Raw genomic sequence first — 17,500 nt, 5'->3', positions numbered from 1 at the left:
CGGGGCCTGCCAGTAAGTGACAGCTTCTGTGGGGGCATTAACCACATCTATCCTTTAGTTTCTGTGTGGTCTTCTAACTTTGTGTGTGTGTGTGTGTGTGTGTGTGTGTGTGTGTGTGTGTGTGTGTGTGTGTGTGTGTGTGTGTGTGTGTGTGTGTGTGTGTGTGTGTGTGTGTGTGTGTGTGTGTGTGTGTGTGTGTGGTGGGGTATGAGTAATGATTTGTGTGGGTCTTTATCCTTAAAATGGGCACTTGCATATAGGAATGCACGCGCACACACACACACACACACACACACACACACACACACACACACACACACACACACACACACAGATAGAGAGAGAGAGAGATCATCCTCCAGCCTCCTGCTCCCTTGTGTGCGTCTCTCTGAGGAGGCGTGACTCAGTGTCTTCTCCACAGTGACACACACACACACACACACACACCACACCACGCACACACACACACACCACACCACGCACAGCTCCACTGGAAGATAAGAGCCTGTGCGAGAGCCATGCCTTTAATTGAATTTACAGCTCATCTACGAGACAATGCACTCGTCTCGGTGAACCGATCGTTGTCTCTTAGCGATGGTGCACTCTGACAGTCGCCCAGTGAGAAATCACAGCAGCAGCCATCAGACAGCCATCTCTGGTTTAGTTTTTAAAAACATGTTAAGCTTCTTTTATATTAGCAATATTTCCAAGAATTCAGTTTATTTTCACCAATTCAACCATTCAACCATCTCAATGATTAAGCCACATGAGTGAGGATAAGCATAGAGAAAAGCATGGCAACTGTCCATGGTTCTGAAATGCTAGTAGAGACCAAGCAGACATCCCTTATGGCATACCAGCGTAAATCTGTTTATGTGTTTGTAATGTTGAAAGGAAACGGGCAAGGTTGTGGGAACATCGGATGTGTCAGGGAGGAAGGGGTGATCCAAGTCTCCTGACATGATGGAGGTAACATGAGTGACAGCTGTCAGTCACTGTGCTGAGTTCTATCTGAACTTTGGTTTGTTCTAATGCAAGGTGACAGCAGATGTCCCCGAGGGACTGCTGTGATGTGGCTTGTCATTTGATAAAACTCTACACCCTTCTGATGCTCTGTCGTTGAGGCGTGAGAGTCCTCATTCCTCGTTGTTCCATCTCTTCCACTTTGTTAGTTACACTTGAGCACTTGACTTCTTTGTCTTGCTGATTTGGTGCCCTGGGCCCAGGTTTTTATTTCTCTGTGGAGACTCTCAACATTCCGTGAGTGGTTAAGTTAATTTCAATAGACTATAACAAAAATAGAGAGAAAAAAAGGAGTTTGCTGTTACAAATCCATTGATGATAATGGAATGTGCTTCAAAGAGCTTGAAATAAGCCGATCTGCCCTTATTCACAAAGGCAATAGCCCGAAAACTTTACAAAGTAATATGCATGTGACTATATTTTTATATTTGAGGTTAGAACTGAACAAAATCAGTCACTGAAAGAGTTAGGTGACTCAGCCGCATCTCTCTTTCTCCCCAACACATGCACACGTACAGAGAGAGAGAGAGATAGGGAAGGCTAGAATGACTCTTTTTTTCTCCATGGTCTGGAGTGGGGAGATAAAAATGTTCTATCTGAATCTGTGGGTGGTGGAAATCCTACAAAGAAGGCAATTATATTGCCACAGTGTGTGTGTGTGTGTGTATGTTTGTGTGTGTGTGTGTGTGTGTGTGTGTGTGTGTGTGTGTGTGTGTGTGTTTGTTTGTTTGACCGCTTGCTGCTGTGTGAGTGTGTTTGCGTACCTGTGTGTGTGTGTGCGCACCTGTGTGTGTGTGCACCTGTGTGTGTGTAAGTGTGTGTGTGTGTGTGTGAGTATGTTTGCATGTGTTTGATCTCTCAATCTCCCGCTCTCAGTAAGAGACATCTTAGAGAATCCCCTAGCCTAGCTCATCCCTCCTCCCCTTCTACCAGTTAATCCAGATGTGTCGATGCTGACAAGATGTCTGCTAGCCTCCACTGCAATGAACTGGGAAGTAAACCTTCTTGCTCAGGATGGTTAGCTGCAATGCTGAACATAATAACAGCTCTGTCAGTGGTGAGGAGCATAACGTTACAGAGAGGGGGTGAGAGAATTCTCACTGGGGCAGCCTGTGTGTGAGTTCATGCCTGTGAATGAGATGGAGAGAGAGAGACAGAGAGAGAGAGAGAGAGAGACTGTGCAGACAAGTTATGTAACATGTGGCGTAGCTATGTGCTCATGTGGGTATGATGTCACCTTGACACTTCTCTGTGTGTGTGTGTGTGTGTGTGTGTGTGTGTGTGTGTGTGTGTGTGTGTGTGTGTGTGTGTGTGTGTGTCTGCAGAGCAGCCAGAGCCTTTGGAGACTACCTGTCTCACGCGCATCCTGACAACTGCAACGGATCAGGTCAGTTTTCCCTCCCTCTGTCTCCCACTCTCTCTCCCTGTCTCTCTCTCTCTCTCTCTCTCTCTCTCACAGTCAACCTCTCCCTCACCACACTTCTTTCCTGGTCCTCATGGACCTGTCCTTACATCTCTGGCCTTTCTCCAGGTTTCCACATCTCTTTTTAGTCATTTTCATCATCCTCTTTGTTTGGTCTTGAACTTTGCCATGTTCTATTCTGCTCCATTGCCATGGAGAGCAGTCAGCTGTTTGCTCACTCGTTATTCACGGTTCTTCATTAAAGTTAGATTAAATATCATCAGGTATTTACACACTGCATCATTTTTATCTCTGTTTATTTTTCACTGTTTCTCCCTCGACCTCTTGGGCTCTCTCTTTCTTTATCTCCCACTTTCTGCTCTCTCTCTCTTTGTCTGTTTCTCTGTCTCTCTGTCTCTATCTCTCTCTCTCCCTGTGTTCTCTCTCTCTCCTTCTGTTTCTTCTTACCCCTGTCTCTGAAACTAAAGATCACTTGCTCTCTGACACCCTCATCGGCCCAGACACAGACTCCCTAGACCGGCTTAGCCTCCAGAACAACAACCTCCCCACGTACCCTGTGCGAGGCCCCTCCGGCGCCCCCGAGCCCAGTCTGATCAGCTCCCCGCTGGGCATCCTCCAGCCTCCACCCCCACCCACCTCCTCCTCCTCCTCCTCCTCCTGTGGCAAGGCCCAGCTGTCCCTGGAGCGCAGCTTCTCGGCCGAGGAGGACCAGCAGAAGTGCGCGGAGTGTGCGCTGCAGCCCGCCCGCGTCTACACCATCACCGGGGAGAGCGGCATGCTGGGTAGTGGCCGCGGGAGCAAGGAGACCCTGGAGCTGGAGGTGCTCCGGGGGGCCCGAGAGCCAGCGGCTCCGCAGCCCGGGGGCCACAACCCCCGCCTCCCCCAGACCTCCGCGTCGCCCTCGGCCTCCTCGTCGCCCACCACCCAGCACCACCATCGCCACGGAGTGAGCGCCGACAGGGCTCACCACCACGGCGGCAACCACCACCATGGCAACCCGTACGCCTCCGCTTCCTCCTCTGCCCACGGAAGCGGCGGAGCGGGCAGCAACAGCGGCGGCGAGGGCACGAGCAGCGGCGGCAGTGGCGGCTCTCGCCACCGCCACCACCACCTGGCGCAGCCGCCGCTGCAGAGCTCGGTCAGCGCCCACAACATCCGCGGCTGGGGCGAGGGCAAGGACACCTGCGGCAGCGGCGGCGGCCTGGCGTGCGAGGTGTGCGCCGTGGGCATGGGTGGCATGGGCATGGGCGGCATGACCACCGGCGGCGTGCCCTCGCGCAGCCAGGGCTCCCTGGACCTGGAGAGCAGTGGCCGCGAGGCAGGCAAGCAGCACCGGCGCCTAGAGCGGATGCATAGTGTGGACCGGGTGACTGGGCTGGACCGAGGTGAGAGGGAGAGAGCAAGGGGGGAGGGAGAGAGGGAGAGGGGGAGAGAGAGAGGCGTTGGAAGAAAAAAGTTTTGTTTTCAGGGTGGGCAGAGGTGTAAAAGTCCGGCTTCAGAAAGTGAACGTCCTGCCACATATTTGTTCCAATTATTCACTTAATCAGCTGATTCTAATGAGCACAACTCCCAAACCAGGTAGGTCAGCTAATTAGTGAAATCACCTGCATTAAGAAGTGCACAGGTAGAACCAATACATGGTAGGACTTTAACTTTCTGAAGCCGGACATTTACACCTCTGGGGGTGGGCTGGGAAGAGCTGGGAAGCTCCAGCTTCAGAAAGTAAGTTCTACCACATATTTGTTCCACTATCCACCCATGAAGTCAGCACATGAGTAAAACCACCAGTGTGAAGTGCACAGGTAGAACCAATACCTGGAACGACTTATGGCCTCCTTACACCAAACAACTTTGACAAGATTCTGGAAAGATTCTTGAAAGATTAGAGTCTTTTGAGTAAAGCTTGAACGGGGGGGGGCATTAGTTAAAAGACTACAATCTTTCTCAAATCTTGCCAAAGTTGTTTGGTGTAAGGTGGCCATTACTTTCTGTAGCTGGGGTTTCCCACCCCTGGGGGTGGGGGTGGGTGTTCTGGGGGTTGTTTTCTATGTTTAGCTGTGCCGTGGTGGTGGTGGTGTGTATTTCCCACTCCTCTTCGTCTCTCCTCTCCTCCTGTTCCTCCTCTGTGCCCTCGTGTGTCGCTCTCTCTCTCTCCCTCTGCGGTGGAGTACGGAGCTGTGTGTCAGTGTTCAGTGTGTGCGTGGGATGCAATGTGGCTATACACACACTCACGCGCGCACGCACACGCACACGCACACGCACACGCACACGCACACGCACACACACACACAAACACACGTACACATCGAAACATAGACATGCTGTCACATACAACTACACATACACACACTGTCACACACAAACATACACAGACAACAAAAACACACACATGCCCACACAGGCACAAAAACACATGCACAAATGAATGCACTGACGCAAATGCACACCCACACAAACTGACATGCTTACATAGCTCTATTTCCATTCAGTTTACTTTTACACTCCTATTTATCTGCCAACATCCACCTATCTTCACTCTAACACTAACAGTTGTGTTTTGATATATCTTGATGTTTTGTTTTTCTCTCCATTGTCTCTAACACCCCAGAAGACAACAACTGGTTCCCAAAAGAGAACATGTTCAGTTTCGGGACAGCCACGACAACCATGCAAGCGTAAGTTCTGGTCTTTCACAAGCCCCCTCTCTCTCTCTCTCTGACACACAAACACACACACACGCACACACACACACAGAGAGACACAGACACACAGACACACACACACAAACACACACACACACACACACAGACGCACACAGACGCACACACATGCACGCACACACGCACACACGCACACATGCACACACACACACACACACACACACACACACACACACACACACACACATACACACACACACACACACACACACACACACACAGACACACACACACGCACACATACACACACGCACACACACGCACACATACACATACACACACGCACACACACACACACACACACATGCACACACACACACACACACACACACACACACCTTTAAGTGCCCGAGTGACCTCAGAGACAGACGACAGTGCAGGTGTTCAGCTTACAAACACCTTTCATTCTCAGGGGGCATTTCACACTTTTGACCTGTCACAACAGATCAGTTTCAGCTCACACACACACACACATATTGTCTAAAAAAATATGCCCTTAAGAATGTCCTTCCTCTTTCCCTTTTGCTTATGCTTGGCATCTCCACTACAGGATAACGTAAGTCTCCTGTTACTTTCCCTTTTATTCTCTTAATGAATGCCTTCATCATGTCACAATTACTGCCATCTTACTTTTCCTTTATCTTCCATCATCCCCGACGTCTAGAGATTCACAGTTTTTTATTTGAAGCTACCTTCACTATTTTTGACAATTCAGTAGTATACATTACAGGACAATAGCCTATGATAATAAAGCACAGTATATGTAATTCAATATTAAATAAAAGATACAATAGATATCATGTGAAAATTTGATGTGCAGGAGTAGTGCAGTATTAAATAGATCCCAATGTTCAGGATATGTACAGTATATCTGATACGTGATGTGGTGTTGATAATAGATTCAGTCCTCCCAAACACCATAAAGGAATGCAAACAAACTGACTACATACGGTACAAACCGTATGTATGTATGTATATGTATGTATGCATGTATGTATCTCTTGTAGCATCCCGAGTGTCCATATGTCCTCTCTCAGTGAAGGGTCACGCTGCAGGGGTCCGACTCCCTTCCTCCCCATCAGGGGGCTCATCGGGTTGGGCTGCGGTGCGGCTCTTCTGACCCCCAGAGTGTGACCTTTCCTTTCATGTGTCTCAGCTGAGGGTCAGATGAGAGGGAGGCGTCTTTGGCTTAGCACAGGGAGGGACTGTAGCATGTTTCTGCAATGCTAACACCTCTGCTTGACTCACTTGGAATCTGAGGGGGCCTTTAGGGTTGGTGCTGTGTGTGTGTGTGTGTGTGTGTGTGTGTGTGTGTGTGTGTGTGTGTGTGTGTGTGTGTGTGTGTGTGTGTGTGTGTGTGTGTGTGTGTGTGTGTGAAAGAGAGAGAGAGAGAGAGAGAGAGAGAGAGTGAGAGAGAGAGAGTTTCAAAAAGCAACGCATCAGTGGTTTTCTTTGATATTCCCATTTGGCAATAGCCATTACTATCTACAGTGACTATCCATCTAGATTACCTTTCCCCTCTATCTATGTACTATTGGGACAAAAAATGTGATTGTAGAAAAGTATCAGGTCCAAACACATTGGGTTGTCTTTATTTATAGTTCCATCACAGTTTGCTACATTTACCTGTTTGATAGCTGTGCTCATGTTGTGTGAAAGCTGCTTTAAGCAGGATCTATGTAGAATATTTAAACTTGCTGGCTTCACACTCTGATTGTCATCACAAAAATAGATCCCATACAAATCCTTTGAAATAAAGAAATAAATCCTCTCAGACAGGAAAAATGGCTTTGCATTTCTCCAGGGCTATGAAACAAAACCTTTAGCACAGTGTGGCTGTTTTAACCAATCTGGAGATGGATGGGCAGCGATGCCTTCAAATGATTTAGCGTCTGCACCAGACATTGAGGGAAAGGGCCTTAGTCTGGGGAAAGTCAGCTAAAAATATCGAAATGATCCCAAAATGAGACAGCACTGAACAATACCAAGGTCACATTCTTTCTGAATGAAAGTACCAGTAAACAGCTTTCTGAATGTTTAAACAGCTCTTTATACCTCTAATGGTCAATTTACACCAGAACTATTGTTCAGTCACCTGTCTGTCTTCTGTCTATTGTTACAGCCGTGCTACAGTGGGCAAATAGTTTGGTTCAACATGCCCTTGTATTGTATAAAAGCATTCTGATGACCTCCATAGTTCATCTTATTGCAGCCTCTGTATTAGTGATGCTGCTGGGTTGCAAAAAGAGACTGGAAGTGATTGGTGGTAGTTACTTAGATGTAAAAGGATGTGCAGTGAATGACGCCTAACTAAGATTATGAGACAAAGGATGCACCACTGACACAGACTCATATGTGCTGCCCAACCGGTAAGACAGGTGTAGGTTATCTTAACGGGTGTTGGTTGGGATGTTCCATTCATCGAAAAAAGTCTTTGGAAAAACGTACTCCTAAATATAACTGCAAACTGCAAGCAGCAATGAGGGCGTCAAGCAGTAGGTAGCTGTGCTGGGAATTTCATGTCACTATGTTAAGGGCAGAGTAGGCTGGGAGCCAAAGCCATAGACTTTAATTTCACAGCTTGTGCCTTTGGGTCACTTGTGTTATTTAGTATGGGCTTCATGGGCATGTTACTGGTTGCTGTAGTCATGATCTTTCCACCCTACATGTCCGGCCACCATATGTGTCTGAATTACTTTGAATTTGTACTGTTGTTAAGGCTCCCATTGTGATTGCACTGGAAGACTAAGGTTTTGTCAGATGTGTGTATTTATCGCTTTAACACAGGCTTTAGTAGAAACACACATACAGGCACACACACACACTCACCCTCACACACACTCACACCTCATCACACATGTAAAGACAGTTTTATCCAGTAAGGTATGTAAAATGTTATTTCATGTAGAATATTAATGTCATATCAATATAATACGGTAATCAAGAAACAATTTATTATTAATAATGGATAGAACAACAATGTGTCTCAGTTGAAGGGCAGCTGAACTGTTGAATGATAGTAGCTGTAGTCTCAATGATGTAGAATGGAGTCACATAAAGATGGGCAGGTCTTCTCCCAGGTCTTTTGGGAAACTGTAGGACATACGTGATATTCATTAATTGGTGTTCAGAGTCAAGATTTATCTGTCTGCTCTAGAGAATGTTCCCTAAGGTATACAGAAAGGTTGCTGATAGTGGTGCAATCAGCCAAAGACAGCCAATTAAACTACATTCCTGCTTTCTGTGCTCCTGAAACAACACATTGATTGGCTGGAATAATGTATGGGTTGTTCTAAACCACTCAGGCCTGTGTATGAGTTTTTTGAGCACACACACAGAATGGAGAGCCAGTGCAGTCGTTCACTGAATTTGAGAGCGTATTGGGCCAAAATCATGGTCTGTATCTTTGATGCCGTGCTCTCCAAGATAAAAATGTGTACTTGACTCACCATTGTGCAGGACGCTTTAGAAAGTGTCCATGTGCTTGGATGGACTGATGTCCTGCACCTCTCGCTCCACCCAATCCTTCGCATTCACAGAGCCCAGCCACGCTGGAGAATGAACAAGATATAATATTTTAGAATAAATACAATTACTTTAAATATAATTCTGATTAATTTATAATTCTGTTTATAAACAACCATTAATTGTCACTAAACATACTGTAAATGTACTCAGAATAACTACCAGCTTTTACTTACAGTTCATAATGGGCTTTCTGCAGAGGGAAGGGCCATCCTCATGGTTCATGTTTTGATAGATCTGACCATAGGTCACAACCCAGCCTTTGAGAACATGTTTGAAAAGGTTAGCTTTGGACATGAATTAGTAGTTTGTGGTCTAATTGCATAAGAGGTTAGCAGAGGGCATAAATATTAATATCATATTATTACTACTACTGCTGCTACTACTACTATCTTTATCGGTATCTAATTGGACTTAAATTAACTTACTTGCTGGTTCAGCAAGCTGAAAATCCTCTCCCGGCTGAGTCCCATGGAGATCATCCAGAGCCTGAGTGTGGACATCCTCCCCAGCCAGAGTCTGGAGATCCTCTCCTCCATCAGTCTCATGGAGATCCTCTCCTCCTTGAGTCCCACAGAGATCCTCTCTGGCTTGAGTCTCATAGAGATCCTCCCCGACCTGAGTCTCACGGAGATCCTCTCGGCAACGAGTTTCATGAAGATCATCTCCACCCTGAGTCTCACGGAGATCCTCTCGGCAACGAGTTTCATGAAGATCATCTCCACCCTGAGTCTCACAGAGATCCTCTCTGGCTTGAGTCTCACGGAGATCCTCTCCGCACCGAGTTTCATGAAGATCATCTTCGACCTGAGTCTCACAGAGATCCTCCAGAGGGTGAGTGTGGACATCCTCCCCAGCCAGAGTCTGGAGATCCTCTCCCCCATTAGTCTCACGGAGATCCTCTCCAGCTTGAGTCTCATGGAGATCCTCCCCAGCCTGAGTCTCACGGAGATCATCTCCGACCTGAGTCTCATGGATATCTTCCAGAGCCTGAGTGTGGACATCCTCCCTAACCAGAGTCTGGAGATCCCCTCCAAACTGAGTCTGATGGATATCCTCTCCACCCTGAGTCTCACGTAGATCCTCTCCGGCTTGAGTCTCACGTAGATCCTCTCCGGCTTGAGTCTCACGTAGATCCTCTCCGGCTTGAGTTTCATAGAGATCCTCCACAGCCTGAGTCTCATGGAGATCATCTGTGTCCTCAGTGACAGGGAGATTCTCACTGCAGAGAACAGGACCAGGACCATCTTGTTGGGCCATTACATGCCACATCTGGCCATAGGTCACAACCCAGCCTTTGAGAAAATGTTTGAAAAAAGGTTAACTTTGGTCATGTATCTTGGTCTATACTGTACTCTTTGCATAAGAGGTTAGCAGAGGGCATGAATTAGCATTTTAAGGACTACTGTATGCTTTACTTACTTGCCGGTTCAGCATACTGGAGATCCTGAGTAGCATGGAGATCTTCTCTGCAGTTGACAGGGCCATCTTGCTGGGCCAGTCCGTGCCACATCTGGCCATAGGTCATAACCCAGCCTGTTTGAAAAGGTTTAAATAAAGGTTAACTGTGGGCAGAAATGAGCAGTTTATGGTCTATGCTATTCACATAAGAAGTTAACGGAGTGCATGAAGTTCCAGTTCTTACTTGCAGGTTCAGCAGGTTGAATATCCTCTCTGGCCTGACTGGCATGGAGATCCTCTCTGCAGTTGACAGACTCGCCTTGCTGTGTCATTACTTGCCACATCTGGCCATAGTTCACAGCCCAGCCTGTTTGAAGAGATTTGGAAAAGGTTAACTGTGGGCATGAATTTGCAGTTTATATCTATACTATTCATATGAGGTTAACTGAGGACATTAAACATAATTAAGAATTAAGCATTAATTATTGTTTTGTTCATCTAATTGTTGTTAATATAAATATCAATATCATATTATTACTACTATCTTTCTCTGTATATAGTTTGCATAGTCAGTCGAGGTGTATATTGTTTCTTTTGTATATATATATACAAAATGTATATATATTTTGTATTTTGTATACCTAAATAATAAATAAATACGACACTTGACATTGGACTTAAATTAAACATTTAAGGTCTATGCTATTTGCATTCTTACTTGCTGGTTCAGCAGGCTGAAGATGCTCTGCAGCCTGAGTCTCATGGAGATCCTCCCTGGCCTGAGTGTGGACCTGGGTCTGGAGATCCTCTCCCCCGTCAGTCTCATGGAGATCCCCTCCCAATTGAGTCTGATGGATATCCACCCTGGCCTGAGTCTGGAGATCCTCTCCCACCTCAGTGTCGTGGAGATCCTCTCCCATCTGAATCTCATGAAGATCCTCTCCAGCCTGAGACTCATGGAGATCCTCTCCGGCTTGAGTCTCATGGAATTCCACTCTGTCCTGAGTGTCAGGGAGATTCTCTCTGGCCTGAATCTGGATACCCTCTCCAACTTGAATCTCCTCCATGTTCAGGGGTTCCATCTTGTTTTTTCTCCAGCCTCTCACCCAGCGTGGCTTGCGCCCCTCTCGAAAAGCCCGCAGAGCAGATCGCATTCTCTCCTGGAGATCTCTAGGAGCTCCATCCTTCTCCTGGATCCTGCTCTTAGTGCTGTCCACTTCAGCTGTAATGTTAGCTGAGTGGCTCCTCTTGCTCATCTTGGCCTTAAACACAGATTTCACTTGTTTCTTCAGTCTTCTTTCTTTCTTAGACTCAATCTTGGCCATGGCCAAGTTTTGACAGATCCGGTAGTTTTTAGTTCTCTGCCGTGTTCTCCGTTGTCTAATCCGGTCTCTGATGGTGGTAAAGAAGGATCTCATGGCTTCCATGAAGCCCCTACGCTCTCCTCTCACCTCCATCTTCAGCAGGCAAAAATGGTTTTCTATTTGGTCCAAAGGTGTTAAAAATAGACTCCTCTGGAGTAATAGTTGAGCAAATACAGGATTTACAGTATCACACAATAATTAAACCAAGTGAATCGATGAATCAGTGTAAAACAGCAGCAGAAAGCTCTCTCTCAATGTTGTCTCTGGTGTAGCCAGGTCAAACTGATACAGTGTTCTACCTCAGTGTTCTACCTGTGCAAAGTAGAATGTTCAAGGATTCCAAATTCTGAGTTGTACAAAAACATTCTAACTGGACTTGTGATTATTTAAATCTACCTGATAGAACCTTCATGCAAATATCATGTCAATTATAACCAAAGATTCTAGAGCGGAGCTCTGTTCTAGAATCTTTGATTATAACTAGATGTACCGCATAGCGGTACAAAATATGACCGCCGCTCAGTCCTGTACATCCATTCCGCAAAAATAAATCACATTAATCAATTTGTCTCCATCTTCTACTCCATCCCCCACTCTTGAAACTTTTGTGTGCTTGTTTGGCATGTGTGTTTGGGGGCCGCACATGTTTCAGAGCTGTTCTAAATGTAAAATGCATAGAGGGAGTTATGACAAAACCGTGACTGTTAACAAACTATAAGCTATATAAGGTAGGCCCTATGCTAGGCCTATTACAAAACATAAATTGTCACTAGGCTATGCTGGCGACCCAAATAAAATCTCCTTTGGGAACCAATGGCTTACAGCAGTGGTCCCCAAACTACGGCCCGCCAACTCATTTTGGGTGGCCCCCCAAAACATGTCTGTGGTATATAGCATCTGGCCCGTACGGGAGTACGACATCGTCAAACTATAACCTCCGTAATTTCCCCAACAGTACACATGTAATACTCTTTTTGGTGGTTGTTTTAGTGCTGTTTTAGTGCTGTTTTATTTGTAGGATATTGCTTGTTCACAACTTGAGCTATGTATGCAAAGAAACAGAGTCTTTTTATTAGTATTATTTCATTTGAGCTACATTTTACACTGATATGGCATGGTGGCAACATAAACACAGCTAGCAATGGTATTAAATTGCAGTGATGATTAAATTTAATGGAATATTCAACTAAGGTAGACTGCTGTTGTTCACAGCACTAAGCTATTTATGGTTGATATACTCCGAGTCTCTGGCCCTCTCTTAGAGCCAGGCATAGTGAGCTGAACCTCGGAAGAAAAAGTTTGGGGACCACTGGCTTACAGTATCAAGCGGACTTAAGCTGCCACCTCTTGGCGAAAAGTTAATAGTTTTGCATATCAGTAGTAGGCCTAATACATTTCACGCATCTGCATGAATCACGGAAAGTGCGAATGAAGTGGACACTTCTAAATAATAATAATAATAATAATAATAATCTTTATTTATATAGCACTTTTCAAAACAAAGTTACAAAGTGCTGTACAATATCAACATAAATGAAAATGCAAATAAGACATAATAATATAACAATCAAATAATATATACTAATTCAATTAGAACTTAACATAAATTTGAAAAAGGAAAATAAACTTACACTGAAATAAAACTTACTGAAATAAAACTTAATAAACTTAACACAAAATGAAGTATATTACTTAAACAAAACTAAGGAAGGCTTGCTTGTAAAGATGAGTTTTAAGGAGGGATTTAAAATAGCATGCTGACTTGGCTGACCTGATTTCATCAGGCAGGTCATTCCAGAGCCTAGGTGCCCTGACACTAAATGCTCTCTCCCCTTTAGTTTTGAGATTGACCTTAGGAATAGTTAGGAAACCACTACCAGATGATCTTAAAGTACGCACAGGTGTATAAGGTACTAGGAGATCAGATATGTAGTTGGGAGACAGGCCATGTAGAGCTTTAAAAGTAATCATAAGAATCTTAAAATCAATTCTAAAGCTTACTGGGAGCCAGTGCAGTGAGGCTAAAACAGGAGTAATGGGATTACAGTACTTTGTCTTAGTAAGAAGCCGGGCAGCTGAATTCTGAACAGTTTGAAGTCTCTTTATAGACAAGAAAAAAGACTATTGCAGTAATCCAGGCGTGAAGAAATAAATGCATGTATAATGGTCTCAGTGTCTTTAAAAGTTAAGATGGAACTAATCTTGGAAATATTTCTGAGGTGATAGAAACAAGACTGTATGAGCTTTGTGATGTGACGTTCAAAGCTTAAATTACTGTCAAACCAGACACCAAGATTCTTTGCAACAGGTTTTACACAGTCTAAAAATTGAAAGGGACCTAAGGATGGTATCATTTGTTTCACTATCCAATGGGATCCAATGATGAGGACTTCTGTTTTGTCAGAATTCAACTGGAGGAAATTGTTTGACATCCAGTTTTTTATGTCACAAAGACATTCATTTAAGGAATTCAGCATACCAGGATCAGAGGAACTAATGGGCAGGTACAGCTGTGTATCATCAGCATAGAAGTGGAAGGAGACACATTGTTTCTGGATAATGTGCCCAAGAGGAAGCATGTATAAACAAAATAAGATTGGTCCTAAAACTGACCCTTGAAATGGGACCCACTGTGCAGTAGCTGAAGGTCTGTGGCTGAAGCAGCCATAATGAAAGTGTTATCATTGTTTGGATACTTCACACACACATGCTTTTTAATCGCATAGACTACAACTACCAAGCTGTAATTGAAAGCACATCGACTCCCCTCTCACACCCTAAACACGCACTTCAAACAAACAAAAAGCGTCTCAGTCTCACGGTATAGCTATCGGCAAAACTGTAACGGACCGGTGTAACGTGTACTAAATCATCCATCGCAAAGATTGATTTTTGTAGCACGTGCAACAAATATGTGTAGGTACAGCCCTGCCCTGGGTACATCCAACTTCCAACAAAATTACGTCTCACTGCAACGATGCGCCATCTGATGGACAAACGACTACGTAACGCCAATACTGGAAATGCAGCCAAATGATGATGAATATTTGGTTTTCCTTTAATCCTACTGAATTTGGAATTATGTATCAGCCATTCTAATTGCCGATACCGATAGTATGTGCGTGCCTGTGTGTGTGTGTGTGTGTGCGTGTGTATATGTGTGCACCACCATCTACAGGCCAATGAGTGTACAGTCACTTAATGTACACATAACTTATTTTTTATAGACCCCCCCCATGGATAAAATTCTACGAAACTTGGCATATCCCCAGAGAATGTCAGGTTAATCATACACATAAAATTTGGTGCAGTTCTGAACATCTTAACTAAAGAGAGGGGCGATTAAAGCAGAATGATATTGCATTTTCATTTTTTACTGGGGGGGGTGCAAATCACAAATGAGTGATTATGGGCTAGGTTGATGTGGGCCCTTGAGACCCACATACCATAAAAATGTCTTCATCCTCGGTGCCACGGTTCAGGTAGTTATTTAGGAAAAACTGCATTTTTTGGGTTTCGGGGGGGCCCAGCGCGGGGGGGGAATGGCCCCTGGGGACCAAACAAATTTTTTCCGTAAAAGACATACCCACCAAATTTCATGTGCCCCGGTGGTTCGGTGTCCCGGGTATCGTTGACCAAAAATTCAGGAAGTAGATGACGGGAAAAAAAAAAAAACAATCCCTTTGACAATCCCTATATGACCGCGGTCATAATAATAGGCTTAATAATAATATTTTATTGCTCTTTTCAAAAACCAAGTTACAAAGGCTGTAGCCTACAAAGGAAGCTCAATCAAACAGACAGTCATAAAAATAATACATTTTTAAATTAAATTAAAACAATTAGATGTGTAAAGCAATGCAATATAAAGCCATACAGGTTTAAAGGAAACAAACAAAACAATTGAATAAAATCAATACTTTTAAAGAGATTATCAAATTAAGTAAAGTAGGATAGGCTTTCCAATATAGATGTGGGTTTGAGGAAGTGATAAAAACATGATTGTACAAACTATGTGATGTGTTGCTCAAAACTTAGATAATTCAGCATAGGATCTTTGGATCTAACAATAAGTTAAATCTGTGCATCATCATATAAATGAAAAGAGACACTGTGTATGTGGTGTAATGACAATAATCATCATCAATAATAATCAAAGATTGTTCCTAATCCCTACTCTGCAGATATAACATGATAGCTGTTCCTATCACATGTATGAAAACCCTGTAAGCTACTTTCTACATCCATGTCTTTGAAATGACTGTGGAAACATTCTTCTAGGCATCTGCTCAGTGCATGCATATAAATGTTCGCTATTACAACCTAAAGCCAGTGACTGCCACTGACTGATAAAATTCAGATAATCTGGAGCAGTTAGACTCCTGATAGCGTGACAGAAAGAACGGGAATTTCAGTATTACTTGGGTTCTTTTGATTGCCGCTTCTGGATATATTGCAAGTTATTAATAGTTATGGTATAATACTCATGTTGATATGTTTTGTATTGTTTTCAAACAGTTTGATTTATAATCCTAGCCTACATTTTATATCCCAAAGGAATACATGTCCATTTTCCCTGAAGGAAAAAAAAAGCCCTCCTCATCCTTAAACACATTGTTTCATCACGTCAGCAGAGGCAGTGTAAATGCATTGATTTATGTTTCACTCATGCCAGCCTCTTGCTTGCAGTGTAAATTCCCAGCAAAGCTTGCTATCAAATGATCCCAGAGTGTTTTTTATTTTCCCTTTCTTTCTTTGTTTTTGTCCTTAAGTACAGTAAATACTATTACACAGGTTGGTTACACAGCACTGCAGGCTGATAGGCACAGTGATTAGTATTCTCAGCCATTAGGGGTTCTTAATCAGTCATTCATTTGTGGGTAATTTATCTGGGTTTGGCCATGGCCACCACAGCACCTTCGGAAATGAAGTAGATCATATGTTTGTGTAAACGTGTTTGTCCCGATGCCAATATCCATATGCAGCGCTGTGCTTCCACAGATGGCCTCCAGGGCCAGCATTGATCCCAGCCCCAGAATAATCATTCATCCCCATCACAAGACCATAAACAGAGTCAATCAATGTCTGTGTGATCACCCCACAAGTTTAATTCTCACTCCCGTCCCTCTACTACACACACAGGTTAGCAAGTTTTATTTATCAGTGGTAACTGATGTTAAACTGGAAGGAGCACTTTAAATCCATGTCTCTCACCACTTGGGGGAGAAATATCACGGTTATTTATGTATAGATGATCTAATCAGTGAGACTGACTGTTGTACACTAGTCCAAATAATGAAACATTATGTGTTGTATGGTCCAATGCACAAACAAACAGCATAGAGGATAGTGCTCTACTGGAAAGAGCCTCGGAACAATTTGCTTTGATTAAGAATTGCATGGCGGGTGAATGGAAAAATTAAATGGTGTGGCGTGCGAGGTCTGGGAGCTATTAATTATATCAGTGGAATGTTCATCGCTAGTTGATTTGCACACAATCTGGTCAGATTAGTGGATTGACATTGAGAGGCATATGAGACAAGAGGACGCATGGACATTGGGGACTATTACATAACTAATGGCTGATGCATAATGACTTGTCTCGTAGTGATGGTGATGATGATGATGATGATGATGGCAAATCTGATAGTGGTACCAGGGCAAATGAGGAGACTGGATGAAGATTATGATAATGGTAACCATGATAACGACTGGGATGATGGTGGTGATGGTGTCAGCGAGTTCAGGGCGTGAAGGTCAATTTGAGCTTAGTCATCCACGGTCCGTCAACTGGACAGGTCCCAGAATGCCTGGCTGCAGCGGGGAAGGTTAACGTGACACGGCCAGCCGGCTGATTAATGGGCAAACGCAGCCGAAGCTGTCTGTGGCACAGCTAGCCGTCACACTGCTAGCACTATCTGACCACAGAGAGAGAGAGAGAGAGAGAGAGAGAGAGAGAGAGAGAGAGAGAGAGAGAGAGAGAGAGAGAGAGAAGAGGAAAGATTGGAGAGACAAAAAGAGTCCGTGTGATACACAGAGGACAC

General features: G+C 44.3%; 1 protein-coding gene across 1 annotated transcript in view; it reads left to right on the top strand.

The window, feature by feature from the left end:
- nsmfa (NMDA receptor synaptonuclear signaling and neuronal migration factor a) overlaps nt 1-17,500 on the top strand; it is a 36,827-nt gene that overhangs the window by 8,426 nt on the left and 10,901 nt on the right. Inside the window, exons 2-5 of the mRNA XM_076283361.1 lie at nt 2,349-2,410; nt 2,914-3,831; nt 5,055-5,121; nt 5,717-5,722. Of these exons, the coding sequence (XP_076139476.1) occupies nt 2,349-2,410; nt 2,914-3,831; nt 5,055-5,121; nt 5,717-5,722 (1,053 nt within the window). The remainder of the gene's footprint in view (nt 1-2,348; nt 2,411-2,913; nt 3,832-5,054; nt 5,122-5,716; nt 5,723-17,500) is intronic.

The sequence above is a fragment of the Alosa pseudoharengus genome, unplaced genomic scaffold (assembly GCF_046254945.1).
Source record: "Alosa pseudoharengus isolate Yale_2024_CS ecotype anadromous, Long Island Sound unplaced genomic scaffold, YU_APseudo_1.1 YU_APseudo_1.1_scf_14, whole genome shotgun sequence".
Classification (NCBI taxonomy): domain Eukaryota; kingdom Metazoa; phylum Chordata; class Actinopteri; order Clupeiformes; family Clupeidae; genus Alosa; species Alosa pseudoharengus.
Note: the sequence above shows the minus strand (reverse complement) of the source record. Positions and strands in the feature narration are given on the sequence as shown.